The sequence below is a fragment of the Chanos chanos genome, chromosome 14 (genome assembly GCF_902362185.1).
Source record: "Chanos chanos chromosome 14, fChaCha1.1, whole genome shotgun sequence".
NCBI lineage: Eukaryota > Metazoa > Chordata > Actinopteri > Gonorynchiformes > Chanidae > Chanos > Chanos chanos.
Window position 1 is genome coordinate 11,526,565 of NC_044508.1, and position 20,565 is coordinate 11,547,129.

Below are 20,565 nucleotides of genomic sequence, written 5' to 3' on the forward strand. Positions count from 1 at the left end.
TGGGAATATCTTGAGGAGGCAATGTTTTCCAAGTGATTCTCCCCGGGCTCCACATTCTCGTCAGTATCACTGATGTATCTGAATGAATTCTGTCCACTTTAAGTTTCTATTAAACTGCTCAATGTGTGACCACTCTAACCTATGGAGTTAAGGAAGTTGCTCTTGATCGGTCTTCATCTGATGTGCATTCCTACAGCCAGACATTTGTTGTCCCTTCATTGTCATGAACTGATAGTCTGTAAAATTAAATAAATACAAAGTACAAACGGCAGTGTTGCTGATTAACTTCAAATAGTAATTTTGGTATAAAATCCACTTTTTCTTCAGTCTTAACACAATGTTGTGTTTTTGTGTGTGTGTGTGCGTGTGCGCACGTGTGTGTGTGTGTGTGTGTGTGTGTGTGTGTGCATTGGCTATAATTACAAGCAGTTCCAAATGGCATCCCTTCCATAACTACCAGTTTTATGTGACATTCTGCTCTCCCTGAGACTGGATCACAGAGGTATAAAGTCAGATCTGTGGAAATCACTGAAGTCATTGTTTTGTAGTTTTTAGGATCTATGCATTTTAGCATCTGTATGTTCCTAAATTTATTTGTGATCAATGCTCCCGCAATTCAGCTTTCAACTGTTTGGCCTCTTTCAAACTCTGCGACATATCTCATATTTATATAGAAACTCACAAGTGCTGATTGTTATACCTTTTTTTTTTTTTTTAATCCTGACACGCAGTTTTAATTATTGCTCACCTTGGCTTGACTCGCCTGTGAAACTGCCTTTGTAATAGTGATTTAGTGCATTTTTATTCTTATTTATATTGTATTTTCAAACCGTATGTCAGCACATGTCTGGGAAGTGTATGGTCCGGACATGTCTGTGGGGCTTGCCACCAGAATTTGAACCGCTGAAAGTTCTTTTATCTCCTCAGAATTCTAACCTATGGTTTTCCTAAGAGTTCTGTTGTACTGCTAAATGAGTGACTTTAATTACAATTTGGGAACAACAGAACTAAAAAGATGACGAAGAAAACATTTTCTACCGGGAACTCACTGTTTTTTAACCTTTTAATAGGCAGGGGCAGATCTCTTGGCAACACTGGCCCCTGGTGGATCAAAAAGGCTAATGGACAATGGGATGGCACTGGTACACAGGCAGTCAGGGCTGATTTAAATATCTCAATTCCTATTCATTAAATCCAAGGCCTATGTTTACTCTGGGTGTTGCCTCTGTCTATCAGATCTCAGATAATAAAGAGACAGTTTGTGTGAATGTATGAGTTCAGTATCTCTCACATTATATCTACACTGTACAGTAATTCAGCTGCAGGGAACACCCTGCTGCCTATTAAAGGAGAACTTAGAGATATGTGTTCATCACCATTAGGTAATACATACGTATGTGTGAATGTACCACATGAATGTGTTTAAACCTTCCATATGTTTGTGTGTGAGCGCTCGGCAAAATGTGCACAAGTGTTTCATATATCTGTGACTTCAAAAGCATGCGTGAACACACAAGTGTTTCTCATGGACATGTGCCAGAAAGTGAAGATAAGTCCTAAACAGCCTCCTACCTGCTTATAATATTCAGATGCTTCTTTCAAAAGACTGGTCAAACAAAGTTTATTGCATGAGCATCCTGAAGACGGAAGAAGAGCCCTGGAAGAGGTCAGGATTTAACAAATGGAGAACCTCGGCTGTAGTTGGTGCTTAACCATGAATCTGAATGGGTTGCAATTATTTTTTATCTGCAACGTTTTTTTGGAGAACCACAGTAGATTCAAGCATTGTTAAAATATATACCACCAGCAAATTAACTGCAAAGTGCAGATCCAGCAATGATGAACATCAAACTGCTGAGCGTTCTGCTTTCCAAATGCGCTTTGTGCGCTAAATGAATGTGCTGACATGATGTAATAGATTGACAGATACCTGTCACAGCGTTTCGGAGCTGACTGAGTGAAGATTCACTTGACCTCGGCCTATGAGACAATGTCAGTCCCATGACAGGAATCTGTCTTGGGATAATATATGGACCACACATATTTCATATGGTTTTATGCAACCGTGTCCCTTTTTCAGACATTAATCGGTGAATTGGTGAATAAGAATCAGCTGTTTGATATCAGCCTAAAGGAATAGAGTAGATAAGGCATGTGTATGTGTGTGAGCCATGCTGATAAATATTTGGGGAGTAGTATTGTGGGGTAAGAGTTAGTGAGAGAACAAGGCTGTTTTTACGTGTATAAATACTTAAATCTTCAGAATTATATGTTTGCCTTCTGTTTGGCTCATCTTGTCTGATATTTTATTTATGCTGAAGATGCATTCATTATTTGTTGACATTTCTCTGATGGAACGCTGCTGTTTAAAATGTCTAATAACTTTTCACACTGAAATCTGAAGTTCATCATCGAAATGACAGTATGTGCAGGATGCTTCATTTTGTCACTCTGTGCGGTGCTATAAATTTTGACCTAGATACATGTAAAGGTAATTAACATCTAAAATGAAAACTGGTTAAGGATGCATTAATTAGTTCACAATTCATTCTTCTTATCTCCCTTTATCATACTGATCCTTCATTCAACTCTTACTGTGTAATTAATATTGTAACAAGATCATAAAATCTATCTGAATCAAATGAAAATAGTTAATTGTCAAACTTATTACATTTTGTCCATCATTATGAATTATGGTAGGCCTACATTCAAAGAGAAGTCCTTTTCTTGTTCCTGTATAGGAGAAAGTAATTGGATTCCTAATGGAGAGCATGTTTCTTTTTAAATGGCCTTTTTTTTAATCAAAATCCACTAATTGAAAACATTTTTTTTCTATCATCCAGGGTCTTTCTGTTAAAACATATTGAGAGAAATATAGGGCAGAGACCAGTTTTCACTCTCTGAAACTCTACCTAATTGTAGACGGTGGTGTACATCAGTACACTTCGCTAGCCAGTGTTTTGAATTGATAGATTTAATAAAAGTGCAAGAAAAATGTTTTTTTTTTTTTCTAGCAGCTCAAATTCCGTTTCTACAAAAAAAAAAAAAATGTGTCTATTGCACAAGTTCATTTGTCAAAAAACACGGATATATGAATAAACAGCACGGTAGCTGCTTTTTGGACATAGACACGCTCAAGGGACAAAACCACGCAAAGTCATATAACCCTCCTTCATTCCTTATGCGCCAGACAGGCTGTCACTGTAGCATGATGCCCATGGTGTTATACTTAAGAGAATCCATGACAGGCCCAGACTCTCTCATAAGCATTTCCATTAGCTATGAGGCTAATAGCAGTGAACAGACAAGGCCAGGTGTCAGCCCACCCTTACGGGCACGAGGGAGATTCATGATAAAGGCCATGACAGTCTGACTGTGCTGTCCATCCTCTCGCGTCCACAGCAGCATGACAACACATCCACCAAACGTCTACCCAACATCTGACACACTTTTTTTTTTTTTCTCTAGAACATGGTTTGTGACCCGTTGAGCTGAACAGACTTCGGACAATTTACCATAAACGTAGGGGGAAAAAAAAAAAGATTTCTCATTTATCCAAAGCTGATATCGTCCTATCGCTGTTTTTGTTCTTTCTCTTTTCCAAGTGGTTGTTCTACAATACGAGATAGGAGACTGAGGAGGAATCCTTTAAATCAACACTGCACCAAGAGAATACTCTTAATCTTTTATCCCTTTAGACAAAACACTTTTGACCAGATGTTTACTGCGAAGCCTTATCCTCTGAGAGCTGTAAAAGAATGAATCCCTCGAACTGATTCTACTAAAGTTACACTCTCTCAGTCATATTATATGGAATCAATTTGACCAAAGATAGAAGCGTTGATGTCCCCTGCAGACAGGTCAGGCTGGGTGATTTGTGCAGAACAAGAAGAAGACAACATGAGTGTCTCATCTACAAGGAACATCTGAGAGACTCCGAGAAGGATTTGGCACGAGCTAGGGCCTGCTGCAGATTTATCTGTTTCACTGCTTGGCACAAAGAACATAAAATTCCCAGACTTTTTCCTTTACACATCTGTCTTTCCCTCCCTCTGTCTTTCCCCTCTCCCCATCATCTCTCCTTGTTTTGAATCAGCTCAAACATCTGGAAGAAAGATAAGTTATCTGCTCTCTCTCTCTCTCTCTCCCTCTCTCTCTCACTCTCTCTTTGTTCTCCAAAACACATTGTCTGTTCTCTGGTTTTGGGAGGGGGTGTGTGTGAATGGGACAACAGGTTTTGATTTGCTCTTATGAAGGTGTCATCCTCAGCTCAGTCGACCTTAAATGAACTTTTAAAACTTTTATCCTTCTTCGCTGGATTTAGACCCAGCTGTCTGACCTGATTCAATGATTCTTTGGCCCTACAGCCATCTTGGTGTATTTGACTGAATTCAAAGTCATTGATCTGATCATAAGCTTCTAAAGCAATGTTTTATGATCTATTTCTTTGGTCCCCACTATCTTCAATTCATCTTTTTTTATTATTCAGCACAAACATCATTGACCTAAATTATCAACTGTTCATCAAGTCCTTGGTAAAGTAAATAAAGTATGGTACTGAGAAACTAAAACTGAATCACTCAGTGAAAGATGGTACAGCAAGAATGGGTTTAAACACACTGTAGCTGGGGATTTACTTCACAATAAATAAGCATTGTGCTTGGAGAACTGCAGGTCTGGAGAAAAAAAAGCACATTTCAAGGTTCAATAGGAGGAGGTTTGTCTAACACTGGACAAGGCATTCTTGCAGCCAGAACCCATTTTACCTTTGCTCATTGCGCATAATCTGACACAATAGAGGGTGTGAAAAGACCTCATGCTGTAACTTTCCCAATTTACCCAATGAACTAGGGGCACGCATTGTTTGTTTGTTTGTTTGTTTGTTTGTTTTTTCTCAAATTATGGGAAGAGACATGGTGCAGTGAAGTTTCTGAAGCACAGGGACAACAGAGCGCCACTCAAAAAAATCATCAAAAGCCCACAGCATCAGCATAATGAAATCGGTTTAATAAAGGACCATGTTCTACAGCTCCGTGAGATGATGTCAGCCTGAGCAGACCTTGCTTCAGTGTTTGCGGTGAGAATGAATGACAGTATCTAACATCAGGCTGTAATGGCTGCAGAGGGAAGTAAACATCCCCCGTCTTGCTCAACCACACGGGGATTGTTTGTCTCGGTAAAAAAAAAAACCCTCTCGCATGCATCACCCTCCCAACCCCCACACCCTGAAAACATGGATGTAGTTACATCCAATGTGACAAGATTTTGTCTATTCTTAACCTGCACTCCGATGGCTCAAAAGCTCCGGCTGTGCATGTGTGTGCGTGCGCGTGTGTGTGTGTGTGTGTGTGTGTGTGTGTGTCCGTGTGTGTGTGTCTGTGTGTGTGTGTCTTAGGGGGGTGCTTCTGGTATTTGCCTGATAGAGTCACATCTGACAACCCCTTGCCTCCTTCTCCCTCACTCCCTACATCTCTCTCTCTCCTTCTCTTTCCATTAGTGGGTGTGAGGGACCGACCATCTGCAACCATCAAGCCCTCCAACAACAACAATAAAAAACCAATAAGAACTACAAACAAACAAACAAACAAACAAACCAACAAGCAAAAACCAACCCTATAACAACTTCATTTATTTCTTTGCGCTAAGAGCACTTTCATCTACGACCCTGGCCATTGGGTTTGAGCGCCGGAGAGTTTGTTATTAAGCTCTAATGTGACGTGAAAAAAGAGAATGAGCGTGTGTGCTGTCGCGGCTGATACAGATGCAGACTGACACTTGACAGACAGCAGGAATGGCTAAGGGCCACCTGCCCACTCCAGCCACAAGCTTTCCACGCAACTGTGAGAAAGCCATTATCAGCAACAGCCCCTGCCAGAGAAAAAAGACAGAAAAAAAACACACCACCTTCACCATCTGTAACCCAACACAGCAAACACGCACTAAATCATCTCAGCTCTCTCTCTTACGTGGAACATGGAAATAAAATTTTTTGCGCTGCTAATAACGTACAGTAAGTTGGTAAAGATTACCGCGTAACGGTCTCTGTGACTACTGGTGAAATTTGTAATTCACTCGCGTATGTGGTTGTTGTTGTTTTTGTTTACCTATAGGTTTTGATTTGTAGTGACAGCATTGTTCAAAATCATACAGCACTGCTGGGTAAAGGATTCTCTCAGATATGACACGGAGTCTCTGAACAGCGCCTTTCACCGTAGAGCACTTCCCTCCAAAACGACAAAATAAGTGATGAAAAGAGCCAGGTGGAAATTCCCTTTTTATACAGGGTTAGGTTTAGTTATTGCTCTTATCCAAAATGTAATAATTTAGGGTTTAGACGAAAACTGAACCAAACTGCTTTTTCCTCTGTAATTTTCAACAATTTCACAAAGTTAAGGCTGACAAAATGACATTGCAAACATATGAGTTTCTGCTGAAAGGGCATGACAGAGTAAGAGTTCGGTCCCTTCTGTGAACGGAAACCACTTCCTTCCCAGCCGTGTTTTAAATGAAAAGGAAGACTGGAGTGTACGTGAAGCTGGTGTAGGGACAAGGAGAAGTGAAGAGGAGTGTCTTTAAACCCGCAGGGCCTGCAAACATTAATGAACTCCTTCTCACAAGAGAATTCTCCCTCCCTCTCTCTCCCTCTCTCTCTCTCTCTCCCTCCCCATTTTTCAGGTCTGTTTGCTTAATTAAAAGACTGCATTTTAGAGAAATTACTAGCTGTCTGCTTGCCTGTGGGCTGACTTTGTCTTTGCCCACGGACTGCTGACATTTAGCGGATGTGCGGGGATTGTGTGACCAACCACACTACCAGGTCAGAACTCAAAGAAGAAATAATAACATCAGTCATCAACATCAAAAAAGATGTTCGGTATCAGTTTCAACACAAGCCTACAGCTAATGCCTCAGAGCATCAAGAGTCACATTCAAACACTAACGTGTCTATTGCATATTCTAGTATTTTTAATAATAACAACAAACTTTTAATATTTGTATATGCCAGAGTTTTTCCACAAAAATGTTAATATGTTTAAAGTTGCTTTTTTTAAAAAAAAAAATCTTTCTACTTTGTTCAGTCACGGTATACAGTTCATTACAACTTATTAACGAGTAAAAATGCTATATTTTCCTAAAACTGAAACAGAGCAGTACCAATAAAAGCGAAGAGAGAGGTATACGAAGGCTGGAAGGACTGTCTTTACGTCTGAGGATGAAAAAAGCAGGGCCTAAGGCCGTGTTGGGCTTCGCACTACATTAACGGTCATTTTTAATCACTCTGACAAGGTATCACATATACTCATCTTCTCTCCAACAATAACGCACAGAAACTGGATTTCTGTCGTAGGGAATTAGCATGTCGTCCGCGCGGCGCTCCTCAGCTAAGAACATCCCCTAACAGAGACTAATTCACTTCCAGACACAATGAGAATAGCGCTAGACAATCATTTAAGATGAGAAGACACGTTCCTTTTCTCCGCGGTTTTTTTTTTTTAAGTGCTTTAATACTAACAGCTTCTCGTAGAATGGAAACACATTCAATTCTCTTTTTTTTAATTGCTTTTCAGTGGCGGTAACAAAGGGGTAATTTCAAAATGAGCAAGACCTCATACAAAAAATGATTCTCAACTGGCCTGTCCTACTTAGGCTATGTTGGAAAACTTTTAATTCAAATTGGAGTGTAGATTAATTTTCTGATATGTAAAGCATTGTTCTGCATACTGATTTAACACAGTTTTATTATGCCAAAGACCAGCTATTTTATGAGGGCATAACTAATGGAAGATTGTAATTTTTAATATGTTTGAGTATGAATGATGTAATTATAATTTCTGTTAGACAGAGAAAAATGACCAGCTCAAAGATGTTCTTTTTCATTTTATACTCTGTATTTTATACATTTGAGACATTCTAAGTAAAAATTCAGAAAAAGAATTTTAGGGAAAATACACTCAGATGCGTATTAGTCCCTGACTACTGCTAAATGCTTGGTCATCTAATTATCAGTAACATTCCAGGATGTGGTGGCATTTGAAATACTTTAACAAGGACAGACATAATGCTTTTTGAAACTGATGAGCTAAAAATATAGCTGCTTCATTCTACTCAACAGGAAAGACAATGAACCAGTCTGATTTCATACTGCCCTTTGGACATGGGAGTGAGAACAGGGACAAGTCAGCACCAAAACAAGATGATGCAGATTCCTCACAGACAAACTACATAATCACTCGTGCGTCTTCTTCCATTCCATTTTTTATCTTTCTTCCCGTATTTTTTTTTCTTTCTGATGAGAAGAGAAAATTGAATTTTCTGTGCAGTTTTGAAGTGCGAGTGCTAATTTGAAACTGAATGTTTTGACATCGTCATTAACGCATTCCCAAGGTAGAATGGTGTGAATGCGCGTTCGGGAGTTCTGTGACTGAACTTGTTACTTTCCTTGAGAATATTTCTCACCTCTGTAGGCGCGTACATACACACACACTGCTGTCATTGCCGTAACAAAAGAGTGTGTGCTCCTGTGTGAATATTTCCTTTAAAAAAAACAAAAAAAAAGAAAAACAAAGCGGAGCTGAAAAAAACCTCACCTAGCCTGATTTAGTGAATCCCTCCCCAGGGCACCAGGAGTGAGGAAGGAAAGCGGAAAAGAAATTATTCACATTAATGCACGCTGACATGGTGTTAAGATTTCCACTTACAGGCATGATCCTTCAACGTGTCTGTCTGAATTGCACAGGTTTACTACTATACGTATATATGTATGTGTGTGTGTATATATATATATATATATATGTATATATATATATAATTTTTTTTCCATCTACCATTTCCTTTATTGGCTAATTTATCTCCTGAAGTCAAGTAAGTAATCTCTTCAAGCAAATAATTGTATAATAGGTTGTGATAATATTTCTATAATAGGTTGTTGTTTTTTTTACCTCTGAAACACCTGCATATAAAAAAAACACCTAAACTGAAACAGAAAGAGTGCAGAAAGAAACATAAGCATGAATAGGCACAAATATTAAAACAAAGCATTAGCCATTTTTCATATTTAGACCATCAGATATACAGAAGAAGAAGGATCCGTGTTGTGTGTGTTATCACAATCTATGAATCTGGTAGATTACCACTGTAAACAATGTCAAAGGTCATTGAAAAGTAAGTTGAAACCCAATCACCTCACAATACCACTCTACTAGTCTCAGGCATGCACACTTACCCCAAAGTGTATATTTGCTTTAGCTAACAAGCCCCAAGAAACGCAAGAAAAAATTTATGGTTATTTATGTAACATTGTAATATTTTTTGGAAGAGATGGATTGACGTGAACTCCGTAACATGACATTAAAAGATTAGAAACAAAACAACTTGTCCAAAAGAAGTCAAAAGCACAGTGACTGAAGGATGCAATTCAATGCATGTAGTGCCACCTAGTGCTCAGTATTCAAATTCCACCACTTACACTCAAGACCGAATACAAGGTCATGGTCAAGGAATTCCATGGTGATGACTTCGTTGTTGACCTGAACTTGTTGTAGACAACTGATCAGACCTTTGGCTTCAGGCATAGTTCAAAGCTGTTCTGCTGCATGGCTCTCTCATAGCATTCCAAAACTAACACAACCTCAACAAACAGACTGTATGTTTTTGTCTCTTCTGCCAAATCAACAAAGGAGGAGAGACCATATGCAGTAATTTAGATCAACAACATAAATATTTCATAGATGTTTTAAACTAACCAGCTGATATTGGTCAGAAAACTCTAGTCTAAAGGAAAATATTTGAAATGTAAAATACAGCCCTGGTTAGAATTATTGGCACCCCTAAATTGTAAGTACAGAATTAAGAATATCTTCAGAAATAAACGCAAATGAACCAATCAGAGTATTGCATAATCAGGGTATTTAATAAAATGTCCAAAGTTACTGAACCACAACAAAACAACAACAACAACAAATGTCTTCATATAGCGAAATTAAAAATACAGACCTAAAAATGTACACTGGACACAATTATTGACTCCCTTTTGATGAATTTAAATTAGCTCCTCAAACAAAATAAAGAACAAATAAGACTCATCTGTCCTTAGTTTTCAGTGTTCACATGACCTGAATTAACAAATGAATGACGGTTTTACTGCATAAAAAGGAGCTGATTGTTTCTTTTTCATAATGGTGAAGACAAGAGAGCTGTCTGAGAGCATTGGAAACGCTATTATCAAACAACATAACAATTCCAAAGGCTACAAGGCAGTCGCCAAACATCTTCAAATCCCTGCTTCAACAGTCCGTAATGTTATCAAGAACTTTCACAGTCATAAAACTGTTAAGACGCTTCCAGGATGCGGTGCTAAAAAGAAACTCAATGAGAAAAGGTCCGTGAAGGTTGGTGCCGACTGCGCAAAAAACACCACGCAAGACCTCTACAGAACTTCAGGCTGAACTGGAGCAATCTGGAGTGGCGGTTTCAGCCCGTACCATACACCGCACACTAAGCCAAGTAGGGCTCCATGCAAGTTATGTTCAGTAACCTTTTTTTATTAAAATATTCTATTCATATATTCATTTTATTAAAATATTCTTATTATACAAAATTGGTTCACTTGCGTTTATTTCTGAAGATATTCTGAAATATGTACTTGCAACTTGGCCTAAAACATCACTGTTAGTGTGAAATACTAGAGCAGAGACAGGAGAGGACATTTTACCAGTTTGCTCTTCTTTCTACTTCTCTTGTCTGGAGTCTTGTCTGATGACAGTAGAACAGGGAAGGGAGATGTTCTGCCACTGTTTAAACCCAAACACATAATTACACAAGCACAGGCCCATGCCACACTGACCATCATTTAATGTCCTGAAGTTGAAAGAAAATACAGAAGTATAGTGTTTGTTTTAGTTTTACTGTGCAACAAAATTTACAACAACTTTCAGAGATTTGGCTTCTAGCTCCTGGATGCAAAACAAGGCAGCACCTGTAACAACCTGTATTCGCATCACCTGGGTGATGCAGTCTGCTTGGCTCTGTCAGCCTGGAAAACACACTATTTTTAGCCAGCAAAAGACCTGATAATGAACTGAATGAAATAATCAGCAAAGGTAAACAAATGCCATGTAATTATGTCCATTCTCACGTTTCTTGGCTTGAGATCAAGTTGGAGCTTTAGTTAAAACTATGAAAATGAGTTAAGAGTAATATTGATTCAGTTCTCTCTGGCTCTAACTCTCAGGTTTTGCTTTTGCAGAAAACAGTGTTACTCTCAGTGAAAGAACTTTTCCATGAGGACAAAGGCCCTGGTATCTGTATCTTGCACCAAGAAAGCAGGAAGAGTATAGCTGAATATCTGTGTAGATTTTGATATACTGTAAATTCAGGGGGCTCTGTTGTCTACTCGCGGTGTCTTACCAGTGTGTTTTGTAGAGCTGGTAAGCAGACCCCACCATCTTCACGCCTTCATTTGAAAAGACGACCCAGTTCTCCTCTGAAAGACAGTCTGCGTCACCATGGCTACAAGTTCAACACCAAGCCTTAGCCTCCTTCGGGCATCTCAGCTGCTGTCCCACTGTGTCCCACTTGAGAGCAGCAGCTGCATGTAATCCACTGTCTGCATTCTGTTTAAACAAGGCAACACACGCGCGAGTTAGAGAGAGTGTTGCAACACGCTGGGGCATATTTTCTATTGACATCCAATGTATTTTTTTTGTTCTTGAGAATTTATCTCTGTGTACTTTGGAAGACCAACACAGAATTTACATATTAAATGAGACAAAATAGTTCCGTCTCTCTCATCCAAAAAGCAATCATAAGAACGGCGAATCCAGGACAATATCATGATCATCCATTCACTCAGATCACTTTACTCCAGTTAAAAAAACAGTGATATATGTCAACAAAACTATTAATATAAATTTATATTAAATGTCTCAGTCATTGGATCTAATGGAAATTATTTGTGTGTGTGTGTGTGTGTATATATATATATATATATATATATATATATATATATATATATATATATATATATATATATATATATTTATATATATATATAATAAGTTGACATAGGTTTCATACATAGTAATATTGTTGCATTGTACACTTTATATTTGGCAGTGTGGAATAACTGCATCGGAGGGGAAAGTGTAGAGATGGTATTCAGTGTTTGCCTCCAAAGGCATGTGGCTGTCTGTGGTCTGTCTCAAGTGCAGCTCTTCGACCTTGCTTGCCACAGCCTGTCTTTGGGCATGGACTGGATCTTGGCTGTAAGTTTTCAGAGGGAGACATGGATATAAGTTCCAACTCCTGCCAGAAGCCTAAACAACCAAGACAGCCGAAGCAGCCAAGCTCTCTGTAGTCAAAACAGGTCCAAGGTACTCCTAGCAGCAGAGGTTCAGGGGAAGGCCAGAAACTGACAATGAGCATAACAAGCTGAGGTCAAAACGCAATTGTGAGGGACAGGGAAGCTCACCTTTCTTAACTCAGCCTTCCCTGTTCCAATGGGCAGACAGAGGGATGGAGGTGTGCCATTTTTGACCAGTGTGATACCAGAAGTGTCAGAAAACATGGTGTGATGATGCGCTATGATGGAACACACCTCCTCCTTCAGTAACTCTTGGCTGATTAGGGGAAGCCACAGGCAAACACTGGGGGAGTCCCAATACCTCCCTACCTCCTTGGCAGCCCGACCATAACTGTTTGACTTCTGGAGGTGCTCAAAAGCTTGGCCCATTTGGAAGACTATAAGACAGCTTCTCTGACCCCTTACCCCTGACCCCTGTTCAAGTTACAAAAAGACAGAGCATTCCAGAATGGAGGGAGAATCCATAGGAGTCATAGCCTAAAGTTACTGATGACAGAATGGCATCTGGCCATATTCCTTGGCTGGGACCTACAAGAGCAGAAAAACCAGTGCAGCCAGTAAGAGAGAAGAGAGAGAGTCTGTTCAGGGCTTGAGTTCTCATATGCATACACATACCTTTAACATACCTTCTGGATACTCAGTAAACAGGACTTCACTCACTACGAAAAAAATGATTAGAGAGAGATCCACAGGAAATATATTCATTTTAATCTATAGCTAAGAGAATTTAATATGACTTTCATACACAGAAAGAGAGAAAACTGCCACTTTTCTAATCAACCTCATACAACGTATCACTTCATTTAATAAAACTCTCGAGTGCTGTGCACATTACTGTAGTTCCCCAAAACAAACAGAAAAAAGTCTGATTACAAACATGGGACAGGAGAGAGATTATTCAAAATAAATTGAGATGAATGAGTTAATAAGTGTCAGTGTGTGTCAGGATTGTGCCTGACCTGATGAATGTGGCAGATGTCAAAAATGCCAGAACCTTCTCTGACTTGAGCAAGAGTGATCAGCAGGACCTGGTTACAAATCTGGTTCTGATCAACCACATGCGTAGTCAACAACAGATCAACTCATACACTGTACTATCTGTTCATCTCCTTCACTCACACGCGCGCGCACACACACACACACACACACACACACACAGACACACACACACACACACACACACACAGACACACAACGCCTTGCCATTGTATTTATCAGTTTTATCACATTTGGAGGTTTATATGTTGGAAACTGCTTAAATTAATACTGTTTAACTTCCTGTTATCATACTTATAAAACAATAGCCTTAATACTCTAAATAGTTCAGATGAATCAACTGTGAAAGTTCTTACAGCAATCCCATTAATCCAGGGTGCTTTTGAGACAGGGATTGGATCTCTGCATCTCTCTCACACTGCCCAAACATGTTTACAACAGTCACTGTTCCTCTGCAGACCATCCAAACACCTCAGTCTAACAAGAGTCTAAATTCGACCACAGCACTACTGACAGTCTCAGAATCAATTTGTCTAGCAGCGGCCAGACATTGTTATCTCAAACAAAAAGTAAGACACAAACCTAAAATAATACTGATAATTTTCTGATAAACTCATAGGGACTGATGGGAAGCTTCCATTGGCTTGTTTTTCAGGGGAGAAATAAGACAACTAATAAGTCCTAAACTAAACTGTGTTTGGCAGTCTGCCAATTTTGAATCTGCATTCAGAAGATACTTATTTCCAGGATGCACAAAAGGGAACCAGCCAACAGCATTTCTTCCAGTAGACTACTTTAGACCTTGTTTCAGTTTTGCAGTCAAAGTTCTCTGGAACGCGAACAGTTGAATTAACTTTTGGATTTGGAGGACACAAAATCAACCACATTTTTACAAATGTGCAACAGTTCTGTCCAGTCAAAGAAGATGACCCAGCATGTTGCAGACCACCACAGAAATCTGGTTTCACCTTCTTGTGTAGCAACATGCACATAGTCATCCAATCAGTCTTGCAGATTTTGTTACTTTATTTCATTTAGCAGATGTAGTGTTTTATGACAAAATGCAAGCAGACAAACAAGCATACAAATAAACATTAGTATTCTGAAGCTGAACATTGAAGACGTCTGGATACATTAACAATTTGTCATCTCCCTGCTAGAGCAGCAGTTTGTGCAAAAAAAAATCTAATAGAGTACAAACACATCAAATACTGTACATAAAATACTATATTTTAAAGTGTTCTAAATATAACAAGTAATGCATTGCCCTGTTGAGTTGTGGTGACAGAAAGATTAAAAATCTGTTTATGAAATAGACATAAAAGTTATCTATAAAAACGTAAATTTTCTCTTATTAAATAAATAGATATTAGCGAAATGATTATGACTGTGTAGAGGGTAGTGAATGAGTTCATAGGTCCAACTTGTATTCGACCAAATCCATTTTATCCTCAAGTGTGCGTGTGTATGTGTAATATTTCTTGCTCTCCCGACAACGGCCATTAGGAAACAAAAACACAAGTGTTATTCAAATAAAAGCTACGTCACACGAAAGTCACCGCGGTTTCACTATCCCTTAGGAGAAGTGTAGTCAAACTGTCTACACACACAACGCTTTACCACTAATCGAGGTCACAGCGAACACGATCTGAGCAGGAGAAACTCACTTAGCTATCACAATGAAACTTGTTAGCTACACAACGTTGCGTTCTTAATCCAGGATTAATTCAGCTGTGCTGTGGGGACAACTATTCATTTTTAACCAGGCTATTTGAAAATTGTTACTGACAAAGGCAAATCAGTGGGAGAAAAACTCTGTTTTAATGACTATTTGCGAGCCCATGAAAATGAAATTTACATTTTGCATGTGTTAATAATTAGTCAAATGTCATACTGGATATGATGACAGCATCTGTTATGAGTGCACGTGAGGAAGAAGTCACTGAACAGTTTGGAAAATACTTCAGATATCTTTGGAATGATGGAAAGAGCATGTTAGACTGTCCTCCAACCTTTTCACAGTATGAAGCAAAATTACCGTAGGGTTTCGGAAACGTTCCTATGTGAGATCTGTGGTTATGACGATGCAGAAGTCCCTGAACGTCTGTTTACTAAATAATTCGTCAAAACTCTCATTTAATTTGACTAGATCAGTGGTCATACTTTATGCACGCTAGAGTTGAAATGATATGACTACAACTTTTTGGCAACAAACCGCAGCCCCAAAATAAGCTACACATATTTGGAAATATGTGTTTTTCATTTATCCATTTTTTTGTACTTTTGACTAAAAAAAACCCTCAAACGGAGGAAAAGTCGCAAACTGCAAGGATGTGCGTTGTCATGCAACATTACAGAGTTTTGAAGATATACTGTATACGTTTTGATAAAAGCGTGGAAGGAGGTTCTGTACAAGGTGCTTTAGTTCGTAAATTTTACTGAATAGAACTACATGAGGAGGCATACCTCTTCCACACCTAAGATTAACTCATAGGACAACAGAATTTCAGAACACTGACTAACATCGACGTTATTTACTCTCCAAAGGTTACCTGGTATGATTTCTAATTACCTGGTAGTTTCCCCATAAATGGGCTACACCAAAATGCTGACTCTGGATAAGCATGTTTAACAACAAATACAAAACGTGAAACACATACTTCCATATTTTGGAATCAGTGAAAGGATCATATAAAATAAGTCTTAATGACAATGCGTGATATCTGTCCATGTAATTTCAGGGTTTGCGGGCCTGTGGCTTTACTCAGTAGTTAAACGAAAGACATATACTAGATAATACCTGTGACCTTTAGCTAATCAACTGTAACTCATATAGAGGCCCTCAAGTCCTGTAATCGTAAGATTCAGTCCAATTAGCTGATGTTCTGTATTCATCATCTGTAAACATCTGCGCTAGTTGTATAAAATACGACTTTGGAATTACAATCCAAACACACGCAATTGTCATGGTCTGATGTTCGCGTTGCCAACACAGTCTTTCCCACAACACTAAAGAAGAAGAAGTCGATTTCATGTCGTAAACAAAATTAATAAACAATCGCTGAAAGTTCGGTAAGGACCGGTTTCCGCTTGCCTATACCTTGTCTAATAGTATGGGATGAATTACTTGTTACTGACATAATTCCGGATATTTTCTCAGTTCCCTGTTTTATGGATATGATTGTCTCTCGGCTGTTTTTCATAATACCTTTCCCTCCCGCTCCTAACTGGTATGACTTCTCTTGCAGTAAACCCATGCACTCTTCTATATTACTTCATACCGGTTTGGTTTTTCGTTTTCTCCAGTTTCAAGTCTGGCCACTTCGCAATATCTACGTTACGTGATTTGCCACAAGGGGTCGACATTGACCAATAAAATTATATGGTTGATACTGCTATTGTTGCAATCCTAAAGAAATCAACAAAAATGCTACACGTTAAACTGCGTTGATTGTTTTGGCTGACGCACTTCGTTGCTTATTTTCGATAATATAGTTTAAATATATTTACAATAATATTGCTATAGGCATTTTTAAGAACAAAGCACCGAAATGAACAGTAAACCACAAGTAGAGATAAATAACACATTCGATCACTTTTCGAACAACCCTTGCATCACCTGACCACAACGAAATCACGTTTTTTCCCCTAGCCAATCAGAGGCATAGAGATCCGACGTTTCACTTTAAAAGTTGGAGCAATCCACTAAAAGCTTGCTAAGAGATGAGAGAAAAGCAGAGGGATCGATCTCCTGAAATTCCCTGGAAACAATACCAGTCGCATCCTGATTGTTTTTTAGTATTTGAAGGTAAGGGCCTCGATACTTGATCAATAGCTGACATTGTAGAATTACTCTGAAATGTATGAAATTCTCAATCTTAATTACTTTAGTCGAGATTACACGGGTATGTATTGATTTCGACACGTTTCTTTAACAGTTGTTCTTTGTTGGAATTCTGCTGTTTTTTAAATTATGGTAGAGAAAAGTTCTGTATGACTATTTTTACTACTTCATTACTGGTGCCTAATATGTCCCGTGCTGTAAGTCTGGCTGTTGTTGCATCATTGAGGTGTTTCAAGTTGGTTGTGTTTCATGGTACTAACGTATGCGGATATACGTGTTTGTTAAAATCGACTCGTTGTTGGCATGTGCATATTGTCCGTTGATCTAATATGTACATTTTGGTAGATTTGTAGATAATCGCGTCTGTAGAAAATGAATAAAGCCGCTTCCACTGACCCCCATTGTTTTGCGCTGTTACGTAAGGCTCTTCGCACCCCCTTGTTGACCACGTTCTCGGGTACAAAAGGGGTATCCCAGTAATACAATATAGTTGACTGTCTTGTTCGCTCGGATGTTTTGAAACATTTAATGTAATGATTTTTTGACAGTAGGAGCCCTAAAAGCTTGCGCGCGAGGTGCTTGTCTTTGTGAATATTCTCCTTTTTAAAATGAATTATCCTCACTTGCCTTTTTTAACAGAGTCACTATAGCCACGAAAATGGCCATGTCGTCCAGCGCCAAGCTGTCCAAGGTTGTTAAGCAGCAGTATATGGACCTGCCTCAAGGAGATAAGGTCCAAGCCATGTACATCTGGATTGATGGCACAGGAGAAGGACTGAGGTGCAAAACCAGAACTTTGGACTCTGAACCCAAAACCATCGAGGGTAATGTTCTAACTTTTAAATGAATAATTCTGAATATTCAGTTTTGTACCGTATATCAATACGCCCTTGCTGTTTTTCTTTGGTTAGATCATAAAATGTCTGTATTAATGTGTGGTAAAGTGCTGATTAGTGACACTGAAGAGAAAAGAAGAAACTGTTGTGTTTGAATGGCCGACATGCGTCAATATCCAACTCCCCTTTGTTGTTTTTTATAATCCATACTGGGTATCAATACAACTCTTAAATGTAGCCCTCACCTTAGAAAAGAGCCTTTGTTATCTTTGATTTGTTCAGTTGTTTGATGTGATTCATTAAAAAGTGCATTTGCTGTAGTTGGTGATTTGGAGACACAGGTCAAGTCTCACTCTAATTTAGATCAGATGGAAGAGTAGTCATCTATCAGTTGTTTTTCTGCTTTGTAGTGATTACAGTACATGTTTTAATGGTCCTGATCCCTTTCCCTCCCAGATCTCCCCGAGTGGAACTTTGATGGCTCCAGCACCTATCAGTCTGAAGGCTCCAACAGTGACATGTACCTGATCCCTTGTGCCATGTTCAGGGACCCATTCAGAAAGGACCCCAACAAGCTGGTCTTGTGTGAGGTTCTTAAATACAACCGTAAACCAGCAGGTGATTAGTAGAGCAGTACATCAGTGTTGGCCAGTTCATTTACTTTATGGCTCAAAGATGCCTTTTTCTGAGTTACATGTCTCAATGCATCCATTTTGCTCATGTGTTTCAGAAACCAACTTCCGTAAGACATGCAGGAAGATCATGGACATGGTAGAAAACCAGCATCCGTGGTTTGGCATGGAACAAGAATACACATTACTGGGAACAGATGGACACCCCTTTGGGTGGCCTTCAAATGGTTTCCCAGGTCCCCAAGGTGAGCCTGACAAATGGTGAACAATCTGCATTGTCTTTTCTTATGTGTCTTGGAACAAATATGTCTGGACTTGCCCTGGAGATGTCAGTCCAGGAATGTGTCCCCTTCACCTTTTTTGGGGGGGGGGGGGGGGGGGTTTAACCTGAACAGGCTGTGTTTTTGAGCCACCACAAGGACTAAACAAGTTTTTCTTCTAACAGGTCCTTATTACTGTGGTGTTGGAGCAGACAAGGCATATGGTCGGGATGTTGTTGAGGCCCATTACAGAGCCTGTCTGTACGCTGGAGTTAAAATCTGTGGCACTAATGCTGAAGTCATGCCTGCTCAGGTACCATGCCCACCCTTACCTCATCCTGTTGTGATCACTTTGCCTCAGTCATTGTTGGCATACCAAAAAAACACCCTTGTCATCTCATCCCTCATCCTGTTCCTTACTGCTTCTATAAGGAGGCTCATGGTTAATCTAAGAAGATGTTGTTGATTAATATCAGTAAATAGGACATCAGCCACTCAGGGCTGGATTTGCTTAAACCTGAGTGAAAGAATCAGTTACCAATATTTTACACTGTGCTTCTTTTTCAGTGGGAATTCCAGGTAGGTCCTTGTGAAGGCATCGACATGGGAGACCATTTATGGGTGGCCCGGTTCATCTTGCACAGGGTTTGTGAAGACTTTGGCGTTGTGGTCTCCTTTGACCCCAAGCCCATCCCAGGGAACTGGAATGGAGCAGGCTGTCACACCAACTTCAGCACAAAAGCAATGCGTGAAGAGAACGGACTTCAGTGAGTGTTTTGCATTGTGTTGGCCCAAAAAGCTTGTTATGATTTGTTCTTGATAAAACAAGGACTGATGTCATAAAATCTTGTCGTTCTGTTCCACAGGCACATTGAGGAGGCCATTGATAAGTTGGGCCGGAGACATCAGTACCACATTCGTGCCTACGATCCCAAAGGGGGGCTAGACAATGCTAGACGTCTGACCGGCCACCACGAAACCTCCAACATCAACGAGTTCTCTGCCGGTGTGGCAAACCGTGGCGCCAGCATCCGCATCCCACGTTCAGTGGGTCAAGACAAGAAGGGCTACTTTGAGGATCGCCGACCCTCAGCCAACTGCGACCCCTATGCTGTTACAGAAGCTTTGATCCGTACCTGTTTGCTCAGTGAAGAGGGAGATGCGCCAGTAGAATACAAGTGAACAATTGGACTGACCCTTCCTCCTCCCTCCTCTTCTCCACTAGTTTAAGCTTTCAGGGATAGAAGGGTCTCCTGTATTTTTAGTATTGTACTGTCTGTGGCTTTACTGAAGCCTTGTGTCTTGTATTTTAAGTTGACTGGTCAATCAGATACAAGAGAGCACCGTATGAATCTGTTTGAAAACTTAGAGAAATAGGAAGGATGTTGGATCGTTTTAGAAATCCAAACGGGGACGTATGCAGGCTTGCCTTGCCGTACTCTTGAACTTTTTTTTTTTTTTTTTTTTTTAACTGCCAGTTTTAGACTAAATGGACTTGATTCCAAAGACTTTTAGCCATGTAGTCTTGTTGAGCAGGAGAGTGGTGCAAAAAAAAAGATTCCTACCACACTTGATGGCCAGCAACTTTGTTTTTATACCATTCTTATGTTTGAGCACATAATCAATTTTAATAACCTTT

The 20,565-nt window shown here is 39.5% G+C and overlaps 1 protein-coding gene across 1 annotated transcript; it reads left to right on the plus strand.

Moving 5' to 3' along the window:
- Positions 1-17,093: 17,093 nt before the first annotated feature.
- On the plus strand, positions 17,094-20,365 carry glulb (glutamate-ammonia ligase (glutamine synthase) b). Its single transcript, XM_030791257.1, has 7 exons — positions 17,094-17,162; positions 17,838-18,022; positions 18,491-18,652; positions 18,765-18,911; positions 19,112-19,239; positions 19,494-19,693; positions 19,793-20,365. Exons 2-7 carry the CDS (start codon positions 17,857-17,859, stop codon positions 20,106-20,108), a joined length of 1,119 nt encoding a protein of 372 aa, XP_030647117.1. The 5' UTR covers positions 17,094-17,162; positions 17,838-17,856; the 3' UTR covers positions 20,109-20,365.
- Positions 20,366-20,565: the final 200 nt, after the last annotated feature.